The 27,329-nt window shown below is 30.6% G+C and overlaps 1 protein-coding gene across 2 annotated transcripts in view; it reads left to right on the forward strand.

The window, feature by feature from the left end:
* Ctr1A (Copper transporter 1A) overlaps positions 1-27,329 on the forward strand; it is a 71,738-nt gene that overhangs the window by 42,941 nt on the left and 1,468 nt on the right. Inside the window, exons 3-6 of one of the 2 annotated variants that reach the window (XM_065507184.1) lie at positions 13,808-13,904; positions 16,425-16,621; positions 16,689-16,933; positions 17,180-17,209. In XM_065507184.1, the coding sequence (XP_065363256.1) occupies positions 13,868-13,904; positions 16,425-16,621; positions 16,689-16,933; positions 17,180-17,209 (509 nt within the window). In that variant the 5' untranslated portion in view covers positions 13,808-13,867. The remainder of the gene's footprint in view (positions 1-13,807; positions 13,905-16,424; positions 16,622-16,688; positions 16,934-17,179; positions 17,210-27,329) is intronic. The other variant, XM_065507185.1, reaches the window with a different exon arrangement.

The following is a 27,329-nucleotide window of genomic DNA, read 5'->3' on the forward strand; positions in this document are numbered from 1 at the left end:
GGATATGCATAGTTAAAATATTAAAATAGCTGTGTAATTTTCAAGTACAGGGTGTGCAATTTTGAGGTTAGCAAGTAAATTGGCTTAAAAAATATATATTTTTAATTGAAAAATTTAGTTTTATTGATACGAATGTAAAGTAGAAATATGGCAATTAATAATGGAATATGATGTCGGGAAAATTTCCGCCTCTAGTACGTCGGCAGACCTCCGCTCCTTTCACAAAATGTTTAACCACATTTTGCTAATTATTCAATGCGATCTTGTCTCTAGGAGTTATTCACAATGATTGGAAAATCTCCCAAATTATAAAGATACCCAAACCAAGGATTTGGCATCATCCTACAGACCGATTAGATTATTTGTATAAACTATTCTCAATATGAGAAAATAATCCAAGGAAAAATTCAGGAATTCAGCACACTAATTCTTACCATTAATATTATCCCAGATCATCAATTCGGATTCCGTGAGCATCACGTAACAATTGAGCAAGTTAACTGCCTAACTGGAGAGATACGAAAATCTTTCGAACTAAAAAAAGTCCTATTCGGCAATATTTCCAGATGTTGACCAGGATTTTGACAAGGTTGGCATAAAGGTCCATTACACAAGATAAAATGCATACTGTCTTCTAGTACACACAAAATACTAGAGTTTTACCTATTATATGACAAGCGATTATGCGATCAATGCTGGTCTACCTCAGAGAAGTGTTCTAGGACCAACCCTGTACCTTTTATACACCTTTGATTTGTTCGAGTCCGAAGAATTAACCATTTCCACCTTTTCACACTGTTCTTAGTTCTTATGTGGACTAAAAAAGGAGAGGCTAATAACCCTGAAAATTTTCATCAAATAGCAATTTGTTCTGCACTTTCTAATGTTATGTAGAGTATGGTACACTACCATCTCGTTAAATATTTAGAGTCCAGCAATTTACTTATCGACGATCTACGGGAGACTTGCTAGCCTTCGTATCGGAAAAATGTTAACCTTCCATTCACAGTTTTGGCGAAAGTAAAGTGTTGTCTTTTGATATTTCCTAGACATTCGATAGGTTGTGGCATGGTGAACTTTTATCCAAAACTAATTGATTTTGGTGTCTGTATTAAGTTCACTCAATTTATATCGAGCTTTCTGAGAGATCGCATTATAGAGTTGTTGTAGATGGAATATCATCCTTATTTTTATTTTGCAGATGACAGCAACATTTGCTTTTCATATTCATGGAATAAACTTCCTTCTCTTTCCTTCCTAGCATAACCTATTTTCCAAGTTTCAATACAATATATTGCATGAGTAGGTGTCATCTTTATACTCTTGTACCATATTGGACAAATGTAAAAACCCTATGCTACACTCGAATCAGAGATTTGCGCCGATGGAGCTTTGCCGACTATAAATTTTAAAAGCCACCGACGCTGAAATCTATTAACTTAAGTCGGCATGAAAATTCCGCAGTTTTTAATTAAAGTTTCTTAGGACTTTCGTTATATTTGCGGAATTCCCCTAGCTGTTGAAACGCCATTTTCGAAGACCTTTTTTTAGCTAAGACACATTAAACAAGTAAGCTAAGACACAATATAGTAGTGTTGCATTCTGACAACATAAGGATTCTATTAATGTTTTTCAAAAAAAGAAGAACTAATAATTTCCATTTGCGTTTCTGGTTTTACTATCAAAATCAAATAATGCTTGTTAGCAAATATTTTTCCATGTATTTCCTTGAGCCACTTTGAATGCACTACAGCTACAAATTTACAAATTAATTATATAATTTTGACAAAACAAAATTTCCTAATGAATTCAAAACATCAAATATACATATATTGTTGTTGTTGCAGATTTTCGTCTGTCATGGAAAATAATTCAATTTAAAAGATATTTTCATAATAAATGTTCTAAAACTAATTTCAAAATTCCACCAACTCTTCGAACAAGAGACTAAAGATTAAACTTTTTGCCGCCATTGACATGACTTTTTGCAAAGTTGTTAATAATAACAATTTTTGTTTGGCTTTAATTTTATTTTTTGTCAAAAGTTTTTGGTAGGTGGTCGGTCAGCAGTAGTAGCATGTTGTTATTTACCTAAACAATATTGTTTTATTATTTCCATACACGTGCGTACTTTTCAAAAATTAACTTTGACCTAGTTGGAGATTAAATGCTTATAAATAAAACATTTTTATTGTTTAGAGTGAAAGGTTATTAACAAAAGAGCTTCTACTTTTTAATAAGGTTAATTATGTGTTTTTTTTTAATGTCGAAAAACATTGAAACCTTTCGAAAATTATTGATAGTTCAAGTATGTACCATATCTTTCACATACCATTTACATCAAACTTTTATTATCTATTTTTTTTTATTATTACATATTGTACAATTACTTTTTTATTTTTTTCTACAGCATATCATAGTGTTCAATCTCACTGTTACTTGTATTGTTGCCAACTATTGTTTTGATTTTTTTTTTTTAAAGAAACATTTCACATACCCTACAGCTTTTTTGCCTTTTATATTTATTTATTAAATAATTGCTTTGAATTGAATCTGACACGTTAAATAAATTTAATTGAAAACTTTGATTTTATATACAGAAAATAGTGGAAATGAGAGCAGACAGTGAATTATTTGTTTTGATGGGTGTGCAATTTTCACCAGAATGAAAATAAAAATTTAAAAGAGGTCAATCATCATATTTTTTAGTTAAAATTAAGATGAGCTTTTAAAAATTTAGTAAACATTGTTTTCATAACAAATTTTCATGACTTTTTCATATAAAAAAAAGATATTTTGGCAACTCGATGCATAATTTGTTTATTCTTTTTCGGCTGAGTTTAGCCAATTATTTGGTATATTGTTATCTTAAAAAAATAATACATTTTTATGCGGAAAACTAAAACAATCTGCACCTTGAATATCTGTATTTCATTTAAAATAAATTAATATTTGTCATAGTGTCGTTTATTGTAATTATCTAACAAAACTAATTAATTTAAAATAAGCGTATTGACATATTTTTTAGAGGCGAAGAACTTTAACTATTCGCAGTAAATCAGGCTGCCAAGTGCTCAATCGCTTCGGGTATAGCGATCGTTTTTTTGTTTCAATTTTAAACAATTTTCAATATTTTATGTAACAGGACAAATTCACAAATTCTTTTAGACTCAGCATGATTTCCTGCTATAGCTAAATTCTTTACTTTAAAAAATCGTTTGTACAACTGTATTTTCTATACAAAATCCTCAATATAACAGTATTTTTTAAAGAAAATCTGCAGTATAACAATATTTTCCTTTGAAAATCTTCATTATAACCCTATTTTCTAAAAAATATTCTGTATAACAGTAATTTTTATTGAAAATCTTCAGTATAACAGTATTCTCTATAGAAAATCTTAAGTATAACAGTATTTTCTATAAAAAAAACATTCTGTATAATAATATTTTTTATAGACAATCTTCAATATAGCAGTATTTTCTAAAGTCTTAAGTATAATATAATTCTTTTTTTAAAAATATATATATATATAACAGTATTTTCTATACAAAATCTTCAGTATAATATATTCTATTAAAATTATTCTGTATAACAGTATTGTCTATTGAAAATATTCAGTATAACAGTATTTTCTAAAGAAATTATTCAGTATAACAGTATTTTCTACAAAAAATCTTCAGTATATTTTTATAGATAATCTTCAGTATAACAGTCTATTCTATGAAAAATCTTTAGTATAAAAGTCTTTTCTTCAGTATAACAGTATTTTCTAAAAAAAATTATTCTGTATAACTGTATTTTCTACTAAAAATCTTCAGTATAACAGTATTTTCTATAGAAAATCTTCAGTATAACAGTATTCTCAATAGAAAATCTTCAGTATAACAGCCTTTTCTTCAGTATAACAGTATTTTCTATTAAAAATATTTAGTATAACAGTCATGTATATTGAAAATCTTCAGTATAACAGCATTTTCTATAGACAAATTTCAGTATAACAGTATTTTCTATACAAAATCTTCAGTATGGCAGTACATTCTATTAAAAATCGTCTGTATAACAGTACTGTCAATTGAAAATATTCAGTATAACAGTGTTTTCCATTCAACATAAAAATCTACAGGATAACAGTATTTTCTATAGATAATCTTCAGTATAACAGTCTATTGTATGAAAAATCTTCAGTATAAAAGACTTTTCTTTAGTATAACAGTATTTTCTACTAAAAATCTTCAGTATAACAGTAGTTTCTATTAAAAATATTCAGTATAACAGTCATTTCTATTGAAAATCTTCAGTATAACAGTATTTTCTATAGAAAAATTTCAGTATAACAGTATTTTCTATACAAAATCTTCAGTATGGTAGTATATTTTATTAAAAAGCTTGTGTATAACAGTATTGTCTATTGAAAATATTCATTGTTTTCCATTCAACATAAAAATCTTCAGGATAACAGCATTTTGTATAGATAATCTTCAGTATAACAGTCTATTCTATGAAAAATCTTCAGTATAAATGTCTTTTCTTCAGTATAACAGTATTTTCTAAAGAAATTATTTAGTATAACAGTATTTTCCCTTGAAAATCTTCACTGTAACATTATTTGCAAAAGTCTTTAGTATAACAGTAAGTATAACTCTTATACAATAGAAAATCTTCAGTATAACAATATTTTTTAAAGAAAATCTTCAGAATAACAGCCTTTTCTTCAGTATAAAAGACTTTTCTAAAGAAAATTTTCAGTATAACAGTATTACCAAATAAAATATCTTCAGTATAACATTATTTTCTATAGGAAATAAAGTATTTTATGTAGAAAATACTATTTATCGTACACCTAGCATTAGAGATAACTTATTTTATAAATCACGATTTGTTAGTATTTAAAATATCTACAAAATTTAAGGAAATTTTATTTTAAGGACCAAAAGTAAATTTAAATATATTTTTTTTTTATTTATTTACCTTACCCACAGACAAACTGCATCAAAAGAACTTAATTGCATGGAAGAATGATTTGTTTTCTTCTCAAAACATTTATTTATTGTTAATGAAAATTGTATTTTACAATTTTTACAAAGAAATTCCTCATTACACAAAGTTTGTGATGTTTGCATAGTATATGTTGGTATGTAGTATGCCACCACAATTCTGGGAAAAATTGTTACTATTATCTTGTTATGCACTTTTATTTGTATTTTTATTTACTTTTTGTTTGCCAGCACTATGGTATTATTTTTCTTGCTTATTTTGGTTTGAAAAGGTACTATTTTGTATAAAATAATATAGCTATTTTTTATATATATATATTTTTTTCTTTAAAGCCAAATACGTGCACATTTTACATATTTTAATCTTCTTTTGTATTAATGTTTTCTTTTGTTAACATAAATTGCATTATTTCGGATTTAATTGTATTTGCATAATTATTTGCAACAATTAGTTGCACAATGCTTATACAGTAAGAGATCGATTTGTGCAATGGATTGGAATTGAGGATTGTTCAATTATTACATGGCATTTTTAACAGGTTTTCTGTATTTTTAATGGACATTGTCTATTTAGGGTGAAATTTTGAAAAAAGGCAGAAAAAGTGCAACATTTTTGTAAGAAATTTAAAATGCAACAATTGCAGTTTTAAAAATGTTGCACTTATTGAGACCTTTTCTGAGAAAATTATGCAGTTTCTTTATTTTAGATGAATATTTCTCTTTTGCGATAACAGGTCGTCCCGCAAGCCTAGTTGGGACTGTACATGCATTAGTATTAGGAGTTTGTGTGTATTTTAAAATGTGTAATTTATATTTATCAAATCATCTTATCATTGTGTATATGTAATTAAGTACAAGGTGCTTTAAGACGAGGTGGTTTTGAAATCTTCACACTATTTAATATCTAAGATATGCCATGAGTGACAAGGGTATATTTAAGTTTGTCATTCCGTTTGTAATTTCTACATTTTTCAGAGTATATATATTCTGGATCGTTATAGATAGCGAAGTCGATTTATCCATGTTCGTCTGTATGTTGAAATCAACTTTCCGTAGCCCCCAAATAACTTATAAATCAATATATCGGGAATTCTTCCGGATCGGTTGTAATTTGAAATCAACAAAATCGGACCACAAATGGCCTATTTTTGATCTATATCTATGATATAATGATAGATTTTCCATTGCAAAGATAGTAAGTTGGACCTACAATGGGTCAAAATCGGGAAAAATATTTTTTAACCCGATTTTTTTTTTCATCAAAAATTCCTTTTCTAAAATTTTTTTTTTTTTAAACTAAAAATATTTTTAAGTATAATTTGTTATAATTATAACATTCGGCACAGCCGAATATAGCTTGTTCTTTTTGCCTTTTGTATATAAAAACTTTTTGGTTTTGGCGAGCGAGATTTCCTTTTTTCACCTGCCTGGATCCGCGAATGACCTAGAGTGTACCATATTTTTCTCCGATTGATCAAATACCTTCTCGAAATCGTCGCGTAGGTAGAGGAAACAGATTGGTAGTAGCAACCGAATTTGTTGCCAATCGAATGATTCGGATGCAAAAATAAAATTTGTCGGTTCAGAAAATCAGTTGATAAAGAAGAATTTCGGTTGAAGAAACCATTCTTTTGTTATCCCTTCTAAATGTGAATAGTTTTAACATTCTTTATGATCCCATTTTTTCAGAATTATATGCGTTACAATTCCCCTTACCAGTATTTTCTTAAACGACAATGTTTTGGGTTTCAGACTACAAATTTCGAATACGCACGGCCTTTTTACTTTCAATCTTTTTCTTAAAGAATACTATATGGAGGGTAAATAAGATTCGGCACAGCCGATTATATCACTCTTACTTGTTTTTTTTTATAATATCTCCACAGGTAACATTTTTAGCGTGTTACCAGTGGAAACATTTTACTTAAACCTTCTTAATGTTAACAATGAGACACATTTGGTTTTTGGCTGCTATTACGAATCATTCGCATTGACCTCGAGCAAAAAGGAGACAACGAAAAAAATACATTTGGAATTTTACACAAAACTATTACAAAAGTCTCCAAAAAAAATCCTAGATAATGAAAAACCATCACTTTTTGCTTGATTCTTTACATGTATCTTAATATTCCTTATTATATAAATTAAACAATCTTGTATACATAATGGATTACAGATAAATTTACATAAATTGCTAATATCCATAGACAAAGATTAGACGATTTGTGTGTATGTGGGTGTTAGATACATATGTAAATATGTACATTTGTTTAAAAGACATTGATAAATAATTTAACACTTTTATTAGGCCCGTTTTATCAATGCATCGACAAACTGCCTGTTACTAAATAACGATATAAATTATTAGGCCGCTAAACTGTTCGTTAACAATTTTGGTTTTCTCAATATACCAACAAAAAACATTATTTTCAGTTGGCAATACCTCTCAAAATAGATGTGAAAGTTGGGAACCCTGCCTTCAAGTGACAACATGTTTACATAAATCAGCTGTTTAATGTGGCCATCGACAGCCGGAATCTTTTGAAAATTTCATTATCCTGCATGTCTGCCAGGTGTTTAGGCCTGGCATGATAAACTATTTCAGCATTCACTTGGAACTCATGTTCTTCGAGTTCATCCTCCATCAAATTAATGTTAATTCCTCTATTAAAATGTTTTTTTATAAAATCTATTTAATATAGTTTACAAAACACACAAACACATAAAAACTATGAACAGTAGTCAGCTGATTGAATTTATCTGAACAATAAATAAATAATTGGCAGATGAGGTCGGGTTAGCTTTGCGAGACAGAATAGAAGCAAATGAGACATTGAGAAAACCAAATTTCTTTAAACTACAGTTTTTCGTTGGGAAAAAAGATAATCACCTAATGAGAAAACGGCCCTTAGTTTTGTTTGCACTTTAAATATCCTTGAGTTTGTATAACAGCCATTGAAACATGCCGGTTTATTGAAATAAGTAAAATGCTTTTAATTTTTTGAAAAACTACACAGGTAAGAAACAATTAGAGTAGTTTTGTGGTAGAGAGTTAGAAGTAGTCTAAAATAGTAGATTTTTAATTTTTTTTCTCCAACATTTTCTCCATATTTATTGAATATAACTAGTGTGTTTGTTGTTAGTTTATGATAAGAAATACATTTTGCAAATTTTGTTTGCTGTTTGCAACTACATAATTTCAAACTAATAGCATAAATGTCGCCAAATATTTCCGTTAACGACCATTGCCATCTACCATGGGGTCATTTGTATCCATTCTAATGTTTGTTTTCTATAATCAAATTTATTTGTTTCCCCCAAATGGTTTTAGTGTGTCGTGCAAAATTACACATGAAATTTAAGCAGTCCTGCACTGCTCTCAGCTGCCAAGTTTATTAAACAATAAATTGTCCACTCGTTTTAATTCCGGGAAAACAAAACAAAATGCTGTGTATCTTTGCTCATGAACATGATAGAAAGATGTTTTTTTTTTTTTTAGTTTTTTTGTTTTTCTCTGTGTTATTGTAGATGTATACAAGGTTTCGAAACCACAAAACACAAGCGGTAGACAATGTCACTGCATTGAACTTGGTTGGTTTTGTAGAAATGTAGAAAAACATTGCACAACCTTAGGTGAGAGGGTGTTGGAAAAACACCCATTAAAGGATAATAAATATTAGAACAGTAATGTTTTATGGGATGAATGCATAGGGGTATTCCGAGAAGAGTTTTGCAATCCAATTAAAATCACTTAATGTTTTTTGAAGAAGAAGAAAAACAAACACTTTCACACGCTATAAGTGGCAACACATTAAGCAGTGTTGTCAATTTGTTTGCTAGTCGTGTTCACAAATATACAATTCAAAGGTTTAAGCTTCCGCCAAACTTTGCCCTCGATCAATGTCCGAAGATGAGCTGCAAGACTTTTCTGCCGAAACATACTCAAAACAACTGTTGGACATCGTAAATGAAAAAATTTCAATTGATCCCGCCACAAATGAGATTTCGCTCCCGCCGAACTTCCGCCAAATGCAAATGAATATTTAAGCCGTTGTCGCCAAGGTCTTACAACCAGTTACAAAAATTCGGTTTGGCTGTGGGACAGAGACCTGCGCCGCCTGTCAGCCGACTAAAGAATAACTACTTAAATTCTAAATAACTAAAAATTTAAATAGTGAAATTCCGAAAATTTTATGAAATTACTGCGGGACTTTTATCAAAAACGGCGGATATTTTCAAGCCTTAAGCCAAACAAATTTTCGGCGGCTCGGCTCAGCTGGCTTACAGCCGTTCGGCGCAGGTCTCTGCTGTGGGAACGTACAATGAAATCGAATGACACAGTAATGAAAGAAGCCGTCAATTATCCGTCAACTATCCTACTGAATTTTTGAATTCATGGGAACAAGCCGGAAATGCTTCTCCGCAACTTAAATGCGCCAAAATTATGCAACGGAACAAGATTGACGATCAAAAAATGTTCACCAAATTTAATTGAGGCAACAATCATCGGTGGCAAATTCAAGGGCGAAGACATACTGATTCCACGCATACCTATGATTTCCAACGACTTACCATTTGAAATCTAGCGGCTCTAGTTCCGTCTTGCCTTTGAAATAACCATTAACAAAGCACAAGGTCAAATCATTGACTATTGCTGGCTTTCATCGAAAATAATTTCATGAAAAGAAAAATAAAAAAAATGTTTTTTAACTGTACCAGCATCCAATTGTCGAAACATCTGAAACTAATACCTTGAGTTTTAGTCAAATTACAAGAAGATTTTACTACTTTAAAATATATAAAGTACTATTTTAGCAAGGATTCCATAATTTTTCAACTCTGCAAAACTCCTTAATAGAATTTAAAAACCTCTAAGAGAAGCAATATTAAACACGAATAATAATATGATAAATGTTAATAACTCTGCTGGATAAAGTTTTTTTTGTTTTTTAGAAACAAAAAATATTTTCATAGACAGTACAAAAAAAAGTTTTCTCGTGTTTTTCAGCGAAAATATCCGTTTTAACCTTATACATACCTATTTACCTTTAAGTTAAAGTTACTAGAAGTTTGTGTTACACCAAAACAACAACAAAGATAAAAACACGTACACTTTTTGTAAATAGTTTTGTGTGCAGAGAAATCTTTTTTTTTTTTAATTAGAATGCAATAACTTGCAACATGTAGTATATGTACTTGAGCATTAATTTCAAGCTCATATTAGGTAAAGCAACCTTAACAATGTGTTGCGGTAATTTTTGTACAGTAATCAGGAGAAAAATAGCGTAATTTAATTTTTAAACAGCTAAAGAGATGTTCAATTTTAAAGGCATAACGGAAAATACTTTTTTCGATACTATTTCATATACAAAAGTATCATAGAACTTCCGCGACTCATTTCATACTTTTAAAACATTTTCAGAATTTAACAGGATAACTACCTTTAGACCTTAGCTGCTGTAGCTAAGGAATTTTCTATAGAAAACTTTCTCGAATCTTAACTATAAATAGCAAATTTCCTGAAACTTCTCTATAAAGCAAATTTCCCGAAACTTGCATATAAATAGAAAATTTCTCGAAACTTGACTATAAATAGGAATTTTTACAAAATTTGACTATAAATAGCAAATTTCCTGAAACTTGACTATAAATAACAAATTTCCCGAAACTTGACTATAAATAGCAAATTTCTTGAAACCTGACTATTAATAGCAAATTTTCCATAACTTGACTATAAATATCAAATTTCCTGAAACCTGACTATAATTAGCAAAATTTACAAAACTTGACTATAAATAGGAAATTTCCCGAAACGTGACTATAAATAGCAAATATCCCGAAACTTGACTATAAATAGCTAATTTCCCGAAACTTGACTATAAATTGCTAATTTCCTGAAACCTGACTATAAATAGCAAAATTTACAAAACTTGACTATAAATAGAAAATTTTTCCAAAACTTGACTATAAATAGGAAATTTCCCGAAACGTGACTATAAATAGCAAATTTCCCGAAACTTGACTATAAATAACAAATTTCCCGAAACTTGGCTATAGCAAATTTCTTGAAACCTGACTATTATTAGCAAATTTCCCAAAACTTGACTATTAATAGGAAATTTTCCATAACTTGACTATAAATAGCTAATTTCCTGAAATCTGACTATAAATAGCAAAATTTATAAAACTTGACTATAAATAGCAAATTTCCAGAAACTTGACTATAAATAGCAAAATTTCCAAAACTTGACTATAAATAGCAAATTTCCAGAAACTTGACTATAAATAGCAAAATTTCCAAAACTTGACTATAAATAGCAAATTTCCCGAAACATGACTATAAATAGCAAATTTCCAGAAACTTAACTATAAGTAACAAATTTCCCGAAACTGGGCTATAAATAGCAAATTTCTTGAAAACTGACTATTAATAGCAAATTTCCCAAAAAAGACTATAAATAGGAAATTTTCCAAAACTTGACTATAAATAGCAAATTTCCCAAAACTTGACTATAAATACCAAAATATCCAAAACTTGACTATAAATAGCCAATTTCCAGAAACATGACTACAAAACAAATTTCCCGAAACTTGACTATAGATATTAATTTTCCCAAAACTTGACTATAAATAGAAAATTTCCCGAAACTCGACAAAATGCCTGTTTTTATACCCTTCACCTTCGTGAGAAGGGTATATATAAGTTTGTAATTCCGTTTGTAATTTCTACATTTTTCATTTCCGACCCTATCTTTATATATATAATTCTTCTGTACGTGTGTTAGTAACTGAACTCCTCCTTAACGGTTGGGCCGATTTCGATGAAATTTGTTGTGTGTGTTTGAGAGGGACCCACTCATTGGTTTATATTCACAATTGACCTATATAAGCACAATGGGCATGGCACCTCCCATACAAAGTAAAAATTTATTATTGCATATCTGGAGTACTATTATAGCGGGAGTTTTCAAACTTTGTGTGAGCTATGGCAGAACAACGTTTGCCGGGACAGCTAGTAAAGTATATATATTATGGATCCTTATAGATAGCGGAGTCGATTAAGCCATGTCCGTCTGTGTGTTCGTCTGTCTGTTGAAATCAACTTTCTGAAGCCCCCAAATAACTTACATACACGATTCATACATCAAAATATCTCTGGAATTCTTCGGGCTCGGTTGCTATTTAAAATCGGTCCACAAATGGCTGAGATATAAGCAAAAAACCAGGACAACCTAGATTTTGACCTATATCTGGATTACTAAGTAATTAATATAGACAATATGGATATCTAATGATAGATATTTCAAAGACCTTTGCAATGACGTATATAAGACCATAGTAAGTTGGACCTACAATGGATCAAAATCGGAAAAAATATTTTTTAACCCGAATTTTTTTTTTCACCAAAAGTTTTTTTTCGCTAAATATTTAAAAAACAAAAAAAATAATATTTAAAAAAACAATTCGAAATTTTTTTTCCAAAAAATTAAAAAAAACTACTTTGGAAAAAAAATAAATTTTCTTTACCCAAAAATATTTAAAATTTGTATTTTTAAGTATAATTTGGTGAAGTGTATATAAGATTCGGCACAGCCGAATATAGCTCTCTTTCTTGTACTTTATGTTTTTGTATTGTTGTAGACCACATTAATGGACCTTGTGTACAACAGAATATCTTGTGAATAAAAGTATTTTTATACACGTTTTGCACCACTTCTATGAAAACAATTAAAATTTTAAATTTTAGTACTCTGAGATTGTAAAAAATACTTTCCATCCCCTTGTGGCTGTGGGTGCCGACCACTGATTTAGATACATGACATAATGAAGTGCTATGCCTAAAAATTGGCTTTTTTAAAAAGTACCCAGCTAAAACTTACAATGCACAGTAATGACTTAAAATGTATTTACTCTTCACTACTTATTATTTGGCAAGTACTTCCCATGTTCGCTTACAAATAGGGATTTAAGTCATTATCACGTCCGCTTATGAATGAATTTTATAATGAATTAGTTTTGAATTTTGTAAAAAAGTACTATATATCAGATTATATGTCAGAAATTATCATACTACTTCTAAGTAATGCAGACGGTATGAAGTAGTCATTGAAAAGATAGTTGTTTAGTAACTGCAAGTCATTACCAAGTTTTTGCTAGATATTTATTAATTTGATATGTATATCTACATCGTATGTATTCTGCTCTATTAAATTACTATTAAAATTATACGAGCTGCATATGAAAAAAATGTGCTTGATTTTTTTGTTAAAGTGAACGGGGAGTTTTTCATTAATTAGTACGTGTATGCAAATCTTCACAACTGTTTTGTGTTCTTTTTAATTATGCACATGCATTTTAATATATTTTACATTATTCGTACGCATAATTGATTATAATAATTATACAAAATTTTCACAACAATTTGCAATTGATTAAAAAAACAAACATGAAAAGTATAAAAAGGATACGGTTTTAAAAATATTTATATTAAATAATTTAAGTGCAGTATTTTTAAATGTCAGTTGTCTATACCTGATAAATTTTTGTCATGATAAACGTCAAAATAGTTGACAAGATAAAGTCTCCATTAATTAGTATTATTGCTTATAATAAAATTGTTAGTGCTTTTGCTTAGATAACTTTGTCTTGACAACAAACGTCATTAATTGTTATGATAAATATTTGTCAAGTATAGACAAGGGGTGAATTTAAAAACTTTATGACAATGTCAAAATAATATCATAGATTTGCAGTTTTGTAATATTTTGTATAATGAAAATAATTAATAATTTTCTTTCTTATTCTTTCAGCAAATTTGTTTAACTGCAAAATAATTACACAGGAAATTACAACGTTTTCATTTTTAATAAATGATGGATCATTCGCAACATACTCTGGAAAATCATGGTAAATATTATTGCTTACTTGTTGATTTTTAATACTAATTTCTTTTAAAATATAAGGCCATTGTTGAATTGAAAAACAAAAATTAATAAATAATTTTCTGAATATAATCATACATATATCTAGTTCAATTTTCAGTGTAATCAAAATTAGGTATTAATAATTAAATATTTGAATACACTTAAAAAAATATTTGTAAAAATATTATTTAATAGACAAAGTAAGAAGTTTATAGCACATTCCCACTGCATCCAAATTCAGCCCATAATTATAAATGAATTCGAATGGTATTGATATTTTTGGAACTTGAGTTAATTTCGCTCACAGTTGATAATCTCTGGTGATAATTTTTGTTTAATAAATAACTCAAATTAAATGTTATTAATTTATTTTCATATTTTATCGTAAAATTCAACTATTCTGTTTTACATCTCCTATTTATCGTTGCGCTGTGGATTGTTGTAAAAATACGGAGTTTTTGCCCTAAGACACAAATTTTCATTGGAATTTCAAGTACAATTCGCCTAAATATAGTTTACTTAATTTCGAGATGATTCACTAATGGGCTTTTAATAATCGATGGAGGTATTGGTACTCCTTTTTCGACTAATTCTGAATAAAACCTGCTTATCTGACTAGTACTAGAACAAAGCTCTTTGAACTATATCAAGTTTTGACTAAAATCAACAAATTCGACTAGTATTGGAACCGAAATTTTCCGGTTATTATAATACAGCAGCATAACATTTGAGATATCATGGACATGCAAAATGACAACTGAACATTCTTCGATAACCAATTTTCTGTATCTATTTTTATACCCTTCACCTCGTGAGAAGGGTATATTTAAGTTTGTCATTCCCTTTGTAATTTCCACAATATAATTTTCCGACCCTATAAAGTATATATGCTCGATCCTTATAGATAGCGGAGTCGATTAAGCCATGGCCGTCTGTCTGTTGAAATCAACTTTCCGAAGCCCCCAAATAACTTACATACACGATTGATGTATGATCAATATCTCTGGAATTCCGGCTCGGTTGCTATTTAAAATCGAGAAAATCGGTCCACAAATGGCTGAGATATAAGGAAAAACCCAGGGGCCAAATTACCGCATTCGATATCGAGTAAAATGTATCATAATTTTCTTATTTGAGATTATGACATTCGATATCGAGCAAGAAATTTAGTACATTTTATCATAATTTCGATATCGAAATTATTTTTCGATTCGATAGCGAATGCGGTAATTTGGCCCCCTCGATTTTTGACATATTTTTGACCTATATCTGAATTACTAAGTCATTAATATAGACAATATGGATATCTAATGATAGATATTTCAAAGACCTTTGCAATGACGTATATAAGACCAAAATCCTACAATGGGTCAAATCGGTAAAAAATATTTTTTAACCCAATTTTTTTTTCACCAAATGTTTTTTTCGTTAAATAATAAAAAAATAAAAAAAATTTAAAAAAAACAATTCGAAAAAAATGTTTTTTCAAAAAAATTAAAAAATCTACTTTGGAAAAAAAATAAATTTTGTTTACCTAAAAATATTTAAAATTTTTATTTTGAAGTATAATTTGGTGACGGGTATATACGATTCCGTACAGCCAAATATAGCTCTCTTACTTGTTTTAAGTACAAAGTTTCGTTGAACTAGGAGGACACAGTAGCTAATATAATAGATGGTGTAGGGTCAATTTCTAAAATGCCAGCTGGATATTCCTGAATAAAGTTTTGGTACACTTAGGACATTCCTCAGCAGTCAATTTTGTGTATGGATTTGTAACCGGCCAATATATTATAGAGTTACGTTGTACTAGAAGGGCACGCTAGAAGCTGTTCCGAATTGTAGTGGCTTTTATATAGTTAAATTTGTAATAGGGATAATTTCTAGGATTAGTGGCATTGAGTAGTTTCTAGGTGTTGTCGAATATCAACTCTTTTGCGGTTGTTAAAGAAATATTAGAAATTTCAATTGGAAATTTCTGAAATACAATTAGAAATTTCTGAAATACAATTGGAAATGGTGTAGTCATTGTAATGTATCTACTGTTGTGGAAAGTTCATCACTGTGAGAAAATTGTTGATTAACACTTCTTAACAGATCGAGGTTCCTGGTAGTCTATGACAATTATTTCATTCGGTTATTGTAACTACATACATTCTTTATAAAATTATTAGGTTACAAAATTATTTATTAAGATTTTAGGAAATAATCCCATTGACAAAGCCATGTGGATTAGGTTTATTCCGCTACTAATACTTCCCTTATCGAATTAATATTGCAAGTATTTGAACAATATTTATAACGTTTGATTTTTTTTTTAAATTAACTTTTTGCAAATATTTTTTTGTAGTGTATTAATTAAATACAATTTTTTTTTATTTGTAATTCAACAGTGGTTTTATATATGTATTCAATTCTTTCATTCCATTGCAGACTTGTTATAGGTTTTTTATTTTTATTTTAATAATTTTTATTTGCTTTAAACAAATACCAATAATTGTAGCCGATCATTCAATGCATCATTCAATGCATGGAGCTGATCACGCCACAATGGATCACTCAGCTATAATGTCGTCCACCACTACCACAGAAATGCCCGCCAATATACACTTGCATCATGATGTGACCCCTGTGCACCACCATCATGCCCCAGCCGCTAGTAGTGGTGAGACCATGCTGCATCATGCCATGTCGATGTCTGTAAGTACCTACATACAATACATATTTTGAAATTTAACATTAACACTTAATTGCAACTTTCTTTCAGTTCCATTTTGGTTATAATGAAACAATTTTATTTGAATGGTGGAAAATAGATAGTGTGGGAGGTTTGTTGGGTTCCATGTTGGCCATTTTCATAATGGCTCTTTTGTACGAGGGCCTTAAATACTATCGGGAATTTTTGTTTTGGAAAACCTACAATCTGTTGGAATATCGCCCGGTAACCGGCCCCCAAGCTAACCCAGAAGCTGGCCAACGTCCTGCACCCCAACCTAGTGCTTCACCAGTACAGTAAGTTTTTGTGTTTTAGTTATATGTACAATATAACAACTTTAGATCGAATGTAGACTTGTAATACTATATTTTTGGTAAATTACAATATATGTATGTATTTTGTGTTTCTTTTTTTCTCTCTTTTTTAAAACATATATTTTTCCTTGAAAATGTCATGCTCTTTTCATCGCTTATTTCCATCAACCATTAAAAATTTGTGTGTGTGTAAAAAAAACGCATCATCTGTAATTTTTACAACTGTAGATATGTCGGAGAAGTAATACACAAACAACCGTAAGTACTCTCTATGTACTGTATAATATTATGACAATATATTTATTATGACATATCACTCATTTCCTGCATTAACGTCATAACTTGAAATTTGCTGGTTTTTGGAACCTAGGTGAACATTTTCCAGTCTAATTGACTAAATTCTAACAAATAATTCAATTGGTCAATTCACAAGGTCTCTTATCAGCCATATTATCATAATGTCCTAATATATCACGACTCGGCAGCTCGGCTTATCCGACTCTTAAACATAGCATACAGAGTAGTATTATTTTAGCAAATTTTTTGCTCGAAAAACAATAAAAGCCATTGTGAAATATTAGGACATTATGACAATATGACATGATAAGAAACCTTGTGAATTGACCAAATGTATTTTTTAAAATTGTCATTTTTTAGCTTAGGGTAGAAACAAAAATTTTCGACAAGGCATCGGAACTTACAAGTTCTAAATTTGTTAAAATTCGTTATAAAGGTTCTTTATGGTCATGCTCAAAAATTTTAAATTCGGTCTTTTTTCTTTGTTCAAAGTTCAAATTTTACATAAGAATGGTGTAAAGTCGCCTTTTTACAATATTCCAATATATTTTCCTAAAAAATCATTTTCTATTGCTGAGAGGATATTGAAGTAAAAAATTGAACTTGAACAAAGGATATCTCAAAAAAGATTTCTTCCATTTTCTAAAGAGCTTCCTTAATTATTAACTTGTATAGATAACAAATTCAGATTGGGACCACGAGAGGATCTCGAGATAATAATTATGCCGAAGGAAAATAAATTTAAACAACATCCTTTAAATATGTCAAAAATATAAATTGATACCATAAAATGTTCCTTAAAATATCGTTTTTTTTAATGTCTATATATTGGGTGTATGACTTAAAAATCCGGGACCATTGTAAAATATGAATATATTCAAAGTATTGGCCATTGTTAGCTATGACTTTTTCCCATCTTTTTGGCAACTGCTGCTTTTTTGAAGCCAAGAACGAATCAAGCCAATGTCAGATTCTCTGTACCAAAGTGAAACGTAACAAGGAGAGACCGTTCTGAACAGATCGAAACAAACAGTAGTCGGATGGAGCACGGTCTGGAATATAAAGCGGGTAAGGCAAAACTTCCCAACCACTTTAGACTTCACATACGATATCTTACGCTTCGGGTTATCGTAATTCATCCATTTATTATCGCAAGTTATTATTCGGTGCAAAAATTATTTTCTTTTATAGCGTTCTAACATCATTTCGGACATACAAAATCGCCATCAAGGTCTCTCGGCTTCAATTCGTATGGTACCCAATTTTCCTGCTTTTGTATGAATCCTGCTGCTGATTTGAGTAGCTCCCAATGATTTGTTGAGTTTGACAACAACGGATATGTAAACTTCAAAATGACATATAAGTTATTAAAAACAAGATTCGCGTTCAAGAGATACGCCATCTTCTATAAATCCCACATTTTTAAGTCATACATCAAATATAAAAATATTCACCAAAACGGAAATACATTTTTCCAAATTCTATACCCCTATGTTAATCTGGTAATGGTTCATATTTAAGGAAAATCTTTGGAAATTGGAAGATATCCTTTGATCAAGGACGATTTTCTATGACATATATTATTTTGATGAGAAATAATTAGAAAAAATAAACTTTGGAAAGCTGAGAGTGTAATTTTCCACTTTTTTTAAATTAATATCCTTTATATATAAAACAAACAAAAGCTAATTTCGAAATTCTAGAGAACTTTAAATTTCGTATGGCCATGGAAAACCTTTTAACTAAAAATTAATTTTTTTTTATATCGAAATTTTTTTGTTTCATCTCTATCATAATGTTTTGTCTCTATCATAATGATCAACGAATAAATAAACTGAAGTAAAACGTTCAATTAGAAACTATGTTTTTTTGAGTTATGACGATTTTGCATTGAATTGAGCGATATGAGAAACATTATTCGAGAATATTTTCATTATTTTTTCATTGTTTTGTATGTCCTTGTCCTGTGTCTGTTAACATGTGTGTGTGTGTTTTTTTGTTTTTTGTTTTTCTTTTGTATTGTATGTTTTGTTTTTTGCTGTTAATAATTTTTATTCATTCTTTTATTATATGTATTTTTGCGCGTTTGTCATTTGCTCTCTGTAAACAGGTGAATTAATGTAATAAATTTGATTTAGTAATTGAGTTGCCATCGTATTTGGTTAATAAAATCCCACGATTTCTTTATTCTGCATTAAATTTAAAATTTCAAAAACTATATATTAGAGTGGCCCTTATTACAGCATTTTTAGGAATATCATTTAAAAAAAAATTCAATGAAAAATTAGAAAAAATTGTTTAAGACAATATAATGAATATTATTTTTGAAAATTATATTATGTAATTTCCGTTTTCAAAAATATGAGTTTTACCAAAAATAAATGTATATTTCTAGGTTAAATTCAAATTTACTAGGTATTCTATTAAAATATATTAAATTTTAGGCTTCATGTTAAACAAAAATACATTTATACAATGGAGTCTTTTAAACTTCTGCCAGAAAGGAGACTAAAACAAAAATAATATGTATGAAAACGATGTAAAAAATCATCATGTTTCACCGTTTTTTTTTCAATATTTATTTTATTTTTGTAAATTCCTTTTGTATTTTTTCGCACATTAATTTTTTAAAACAATTAGTTAATTAGTTAACCATCATAAAAAACTATTTCAATGCTTGACTTGAAGCAAAAAACTTTCTGAGTGATAAATATTCAATTGATAAATCAGTAGTTTCAAAACATATAAGAAACAATTCGTACATCAAGTACTGTAAAAATTGGGGATGTATGATTAATCAAACATTCTGATTAATAAATATGTATACTGATTAATGAACATTTCTGATTAACCAAATGATTAATCAATTATATCAATTAAAATTTAATTTTGATTTTATAAATTTGAATAAAAAACATCAATTAGCCAAATAACATTTAAACAAGAGCCTGTGATGGGAGAACATTTGTAAGACGGCCGAAGGGTAAGTGACTGGACCCCAAGTACACCATTAAGATAGTCAAGCTTGGCGGTGACAATCTTTTGGTATGGGTCCAATTCATATTATAAAATATATTATGACTTGAGTTGTATAAAGATCCATTTTAAACGATGTTTTGTGTCCATTTCGGCACGTAAATCCGGTTTCCATCGGACACTATTAATAACTGATTCAGATAATATTTTCATATGTAGAATTAAGGTGAATCTAATAAATTATATAAGTTGATTTAGGGTTTCTAAAGTTAAAGTTACAGTATTATTTCTGCATAGATACAAAATATTGAAGGTGATTTGTCGCCAATCGTATGATTCGAAACTCAGTTCACATAGAAAAATTACAATTTAAATAACTGAATTTTTGTCACCCCCAACAAAACGACTAAATCATTTGATTAGCAATATATTCGTTTATCACAACCAAAACTATTTTATATGTGACAAAAACAGTCAAATTTTTATTTAAACCATGAAAATTAATTAAATTAACTATTAGTATTCAAAAATTTCCGTGAGTGATCTGTTTTTTTTTTTTAAATATTTCCCTAGAATGAAAAAATTCCGGGAAATTAGGAACCCTAATCTGATTGGGATGTAACATTAGGACCGGAACTTGTTTTAAACGTAAAAAACACATAAAATCTAAAAGAAAATTCATTATAGCCTTTGTATTTTCATAACAAAAAAAAATACTTATATTGGAAGCACGCAAATCCTGTCTATGCTGATAAAAAAAAAACTAAATCTTAAATTATAAATTACATTCTGGTAGCTAATTCTACGAATTTGTTACATTTTTATTTGTGCTTTTGTATTTTCTCAGTATAAATATGAATGTGTGTTATTATGAGTATTTGTAAACAATTAGATATTAAATAACTACATGTGGTTGACTGACTAATTTGGCAAATTGATTAACTCAGGATAGAGATTTGTTTTTAATCCGATTTCATCTTGGAAGGTGTATTCCTTTAAGGGATCTTACTCTGTCTTTATCTCGGATCCATCCGAATATAATATGATAACCTTTTTTAGATTTTGGAATCGTATAAATAGCGTTATGTTACCTCCTGTCTCCATGCGTAATTTTTAATTCTTAACATAAGAAATAATGTCTGCAAAATAACGGAATTGTATTTCCAACTTCATGTTTATACTCAAGGGGTAGAGAACAAGTATTCATGAAATTTGTTTTTGTAATTTCTTATTTTTATTACTATTTTTATTTATTGATTTTTGATTTTTCGGATTAATTTATCTTTTTTAACATTATTACATTTGTTCTGTTTTGGTTTTGCAAAATATAAACACTATTTTAAAATAAAAAAGCAAATTTGACAGTTTATGCTGAACATTATTTCTTGATAGTTGAGTACATAATTATTTCCAAGTTTATTGCGCGTGGAGACCTCATGTCTGCAACGATTTTCCAAACGTAGTTGGAGTTTTCATTGTGTAATAGGAGCAGAGTTTGTGCATTGAACAAGGTTGGTTTAAAGGCGATTGTTATGTTAATGGCTTTTGTACTATCAATATTTGATTGCCGAATCATGTTTCGTTATACATTAGCCAGTTTCCTGGTTGTTCATTTATTCAGGAATATGATTTTTTTATTTTTGGTGAGAAACCCACAGATGAACATTCTCTACATTTGATTAGATTATTTCCTGTCAAAAATTAAATAATAACTAAATATTTTACACTTTTCTCTGCTTTAGAAAGTTAATCTATTTTGCAAATAAGTCATTTATATGCATGTGATTATTATTATAATAGTCTACATTATTTCCTCCTTATTTTTGTTCTTTGTTTCCTTTCTTTGAAATTGTATTTGGAAAAACGTGAGATGAAGTTTTGTATTTCTCCAGAATGAATGTCACCAAACACGTGTCTTTCAATCAAATACAATATTTTTTATGCAAACTCCCAATATTTGCACAACAGTTGGACAATACAAAGGTTATCCAAGTTCTGTTATAGAATAGATTTATTTTCCATCACTGAATTGCTTCAATAAAGATTGAATAACATTCTGACTTTCTTTCTAGTAGTTGTTCTTTGTTTTTTAGTTGGGATTCTATTTTGGAACTGAGAATTCTGGACTTTCCAAAATACCACTGACTACTGGTTTTTTATGTTCTAAATCTTGCATAAAAAATAGAGTTCATTCTAGCAGATGTATGTGTTAGTTTTAGACTTAAATCATTCACCCCTATCGTGAAAAACATGTGCAATTTATGTTCCTATGAAATATCCATTTCCCTCGAAGGGAAAATTGCTATCGTGATATTCCCCTAAACTTTTCATTCACAATAGTTGATTTTGTTAGTAACAGCTATTTATTGTTTACAAAATTCCATCGAAAAATTTCACAACATGGGGACAACATGAACAAAGTATAGGAACAAAAAATGGGAAAAGGGAACATATTTCATGTGAAATATTGATTCGCTATACGGGTAATAATTCACTACCCGAAACTTGGCAGCCGGTTCATTCCCACGACAGCCGGTTCTACGTACCCACATGACCCAAGTTCACTCGACCAATATCTGTCAACTCAGCAATCACTGCTGCTACAACAACAACAACCCGAAACTTCGAAAGTCTTTGTAAACTTTTATTACTTATTTTTCAACTTGATCATACAAATTTCGATTAGTTAAGCGAATAAATTCATAATATACAATTATCTTTCATTATTGCCGAATATTTCCAAACACTTAAATACGTACTGCAAGTACTTTCAATATTAGATTAGTCAGTCTCCAATTAATAACTAAAAAAGATTACAAAGTAACATATCTTTGCAAGTGTCAAGTACCTTGTTAATAAAATAATACGCTAAAACTATCTAAAAAGATAAAATATAATGGCAACCAAACTATTCGGCCCTATAGATACCACCTAATTGAAGTTGAATTAGAGAAAGATAATTGAAAGATTTTGAAAAGATACTGACAACCAGAAAGTACTTTTTACGTTTAGTACTTGTTTAGCAGCTCAATGTTATCTAACTAAAGTTGAAAATGAAAAATTATTCCTGAATTTAATACAATAGTTATGTTACAAACAAATACTACGTATGTACAATTGAATTTGCACTCTCTGCTGTCTAACTATCTGTCATTCAGTATGTCTGTCTGGCTGCTTGTTCCCGTCTGATTATTGCTTCTTTATTTCTTTGTAATGTCAGCAACAAGTGTTTTAGTTGAATGTATGTATGTACGTACGTAGGTAGATATGTATGTTTATAGATATTTTACTGTGCTCTTTTATTACTATTCGCCATAACCTCACACATTCCCCTATAAATATGCACAAGTTTTATAGGAATTTCCAATAACTAAAAGTATGCTTTGCTTACGTATGTACGTAATTTTATTTCATTTGTGGAAAGAAAATCGATTATAGTAATACTTAATGAGGTATTTGCGTGGTATTATTTCTCAGAAATTCACCTGAATTTTGTTTCTTGATTTGTTAAGATATTTATATTGTTTTAAGGGAAACATGCTTGAATCTTATTGCTGTGTAGCCAAGTCTTACAAACTTTGGAGATGTGCTTAGGATAGTTATCCTGTTGGAAGTTCCCTATAAGTGGCATCTCTTCACTGGCATAAGACAACATTACATCTTTCGATATATCACGGTACATGAGCAGATCCATAATCCCATCAATTTTATGAATTGGCCCAATTCTTTGAACAGAAAAGCAACCCCAGACCATTACATTGTATCCCCATGTTTAATTGTTCCTTGCAATACTTAGGATTCAGTCTTTCTCCTTTTGGTTTGTGTACACGCCTTATTCGGAACTATTTAAGTTGTATTTGAATTCCTCAGAGAACAGTACTGTCTTCCATTATTGGGCACTCCAGTCGATGTGGGCTTTGTTAAACTCCAGTCTAGCTTTCTTGTTCTTAGCTTATATATTGAGTTAGTAGTTGAGACACTTACAGAAGTGTTCCAATTGGCTACTAACCTGGCCTGTAGGCCGATCATCCGCAGAGGTAGGAATAAGTCTCCATGATGGAATCCTGAAATAGCACACGCCAGGAGGACGTGTTGTAAACTGTTCAACGAGGCAAAGAGGTTGGGGAACTGGCCGGCATACAAGTCCTCATTGAATTTCTTCAAAAACCTTACGAGGAATGCGAAAGGGAAAGCCTGGAGGGACTTCAGTAGCGGCGTGGAAGGATCCTCTGAGACTAACCGATTACGTAAAATTTTATCAACCTCTCCGGTTGTACCAATCTATATTCAGAAACCCTGTGGTAGATGGACTCTGAATAGCAAGGTAACACTTGAGGTCCTACTAGACACTCATTTCCCAGGCTGCCTCCCAGTTTACGGTGAAACTGTGAATGGGGCTGCTGATTCCGTTGCTCCGTGCGAAAACTCTGTTCCGGTGAACAGAGAAAGAATTCCCTGGTCCGGGTGGCATTATTCCAGCTGATCTTCAGAAGAATGAAGAAATAGTTGTACCATTGCTCATTAACATATACACAGCGTATATCAGATGGACCTATATTCCTACATGGTGGACGAGGTGTAAAGTAGTCTTCATTCCTAAAGGAGGTAAGACGACTCATACTAAACCAAAGGATTACAGACCAATTAGTCTCGCATCCATTTTGCTGAAAACCCTAGAAAGGGTGATTGATGTATTCCTGAGAATGACCATTCCGACTGAACTCATCTCTAAGGCAATTGGTACTAACTGGGGTATTATGCCGAAAGGTATCAATTGAATCTTCAAAGCAGTCGTCAAACTCATCTTGTTCTATGGAGTATTGGTGTGGTGGCAGGCCTTGGATAATGCTACTCACCGGAAGGCCGTTGAACGAGTTCTAAGGACTATTACGATACTGATTACAGGCGCTATAAGGTCTACTTCGTCTAAGGCACTTTTTACTATTCTAATCTGGTTAACAGCGGATACAAAGGGCTCTCAACTCTGCTGTGATACTAAATGCGTGTTGTTCGTGGTCTTGTTAGGACCTTGGACACTCTAGGATACTGAATTACTATGGGCATATACATGGTAATGTCGATTACTGGATCGCAAAATCTTTTTTCAATAGGCATTTCCATATTATGATCCCGAATAGGCACTGGTGGCTCTAATAGGGGAAACAGCATCGGTGGAGGTTTCTATATTGAAAACTTTGGGATAAAATCCTACTTTAGGCTATATAACTTCTGTACTGCTCTTCAGGCGGAAATTACTGCCATTAATCGTGCATCCAACTGGCTGAGGTATTATCGAATATCTGGTGATATATGTATATTTACTGACAGCAAGGCTGCCGTTAACGGAACAGTGGGTGTTAACCTTAAGATAACGCTTATATGGGTCCCTGGACATGATGGAAATCAGGGTAATTGTATAGCAGATGATTTGGTCAAAAGGGGTGCGATGATGAGTGAGGAGGCGATCGACCCCTTTTCTGGTATTTCCCTTGCCAAATGCAAGATGTATGTTCAGCAGAAACTATATGAGACTGCACAAAACAGTTGGACTAATGAACCTTCCTGTGCTACAGCGAGGTCGACTTGGCCCGCATATGATGCCTGCAGGACGAATCTACTTATAGATAACCGTAGTGAGCAAATAAGGCTAATTGTCTCCTTTATTGCAGGACACTGTTTAATCGGGACACATGCTAGAAGAATGGGCCTACTGTACAATGATTACTGTAGAAGCTGTCATTGATGAAGAGGAAGAGACTGTGTATCACCTTTTCTGCCAATGCCCGGCTCTGACAAACTTGAGGAAACGCATCCTCGGACTTCCATTCCTATCATGCTTGGACGAACCTCAGACGAATCTACCCCCTCATCCGGGAATCTGGTTGGTTTAATTTGGAGTCAACGAAGGTATTGTAAATACCCTGCTGTCTACCCCTTGGGTATCACAATGGGATCAGATTTGAATGGACCCAAGTGAGCTGCTTTGAGGAGCGGCTGCCCATGGAACCTAACCTAACCTCGCTTATATAAACGGTTTGTTTGCTATTCGTCGGCAGAATAATACAGATTTTCTCCGGATTGTTCTTTCGCTAACGCATAATCATAAACATGTTCTTACTTGACTAGCTGATGCTGTAGGATCTTTTTGTATTGTTCTTTTGATCAATAACATCATATCGTGTTTTTTTCGTGGGCGTCCTCCAGAGTGCACCGGTGATATGGTCGCATATCTGCAAAAAATGTAATGAGCCTGGAAAAAACTGATTTGTTAATTGAATATTTTTTATGATTTGAAAAAATCCATTGAGCGAGTGCTTTTGTAATGGCCAATACTGTACATGTTCATTTGTGTAGTGAAAACGTATCGATGTTCATTATTTTCTTTGTAAGTGATGGTTCACACACGTCAAGTTTTCATGAGAAAAACTTGAGTTTATAGAAGAGAAATGAAGACAAAGAAGAAAATCGTTCCAATCTCCTCTCCTCTCTCATCTACAAACTCAAGACTTGCGCAAGTAAACTTGACGTATGTGAACTGGCACTATTTTTTTTAACTGGCGACCTTTTTGTGTGAAAATGCCATTTATGGCAGACATCGTTGTGCGTACAAATGTTCTCACAACGTTGTTCACACAAGAACATAACATCAACAAGAGTTGTCCAAATGAGACAAATTCAGGTGCTGACAAGAAATTGTTCGTTGAGAGGACAAATTGTCAAATTTTTTTTTTTTTTTTTTTTGTAGTCTCATTTAAACTTTGATTTGGAGTTTAGCTGGAAATCTAGGTCAAATTTATGTAAACCTTTTTATATTTGTATACGTATTCTTATTTAAAACCAATTATCACTTTCATAAGTTCGGCAGGTGGAATAGATTTCGATTAGATTTTATTTTTTAGGGTACCAAAAATCTGTGGCATAATTTTACCTTGTAAATTTGATGTGTAAATGTAAACCTGCATCCATTGTATAGTAAATATTTTCTTTTTTTTTTCTTTTATTAAAAATTTAGATTTCAAAACAATATTTTACACAAAATTAATTCACTTTATTAATTTTAATTTCTATTTTTTTTTTATTTCTTCCCCCCTCATTTATGTGTGTT

Source organism: Calliphora vicina, chromosome 4 (genome assembly GCF_958450345.1).
Source record: "Calliphora vicina chromosome 4, idCalVici1.1, whole genome shotgun sequence".
In the NCBI taxonomy this organism is placed as follows: domain Eukaryota; kingdom Metazoa; phylum Arthropoda; class Insecta; order Diptera; family Calliphoridae; genus Calliphora; species Calliphora vicina.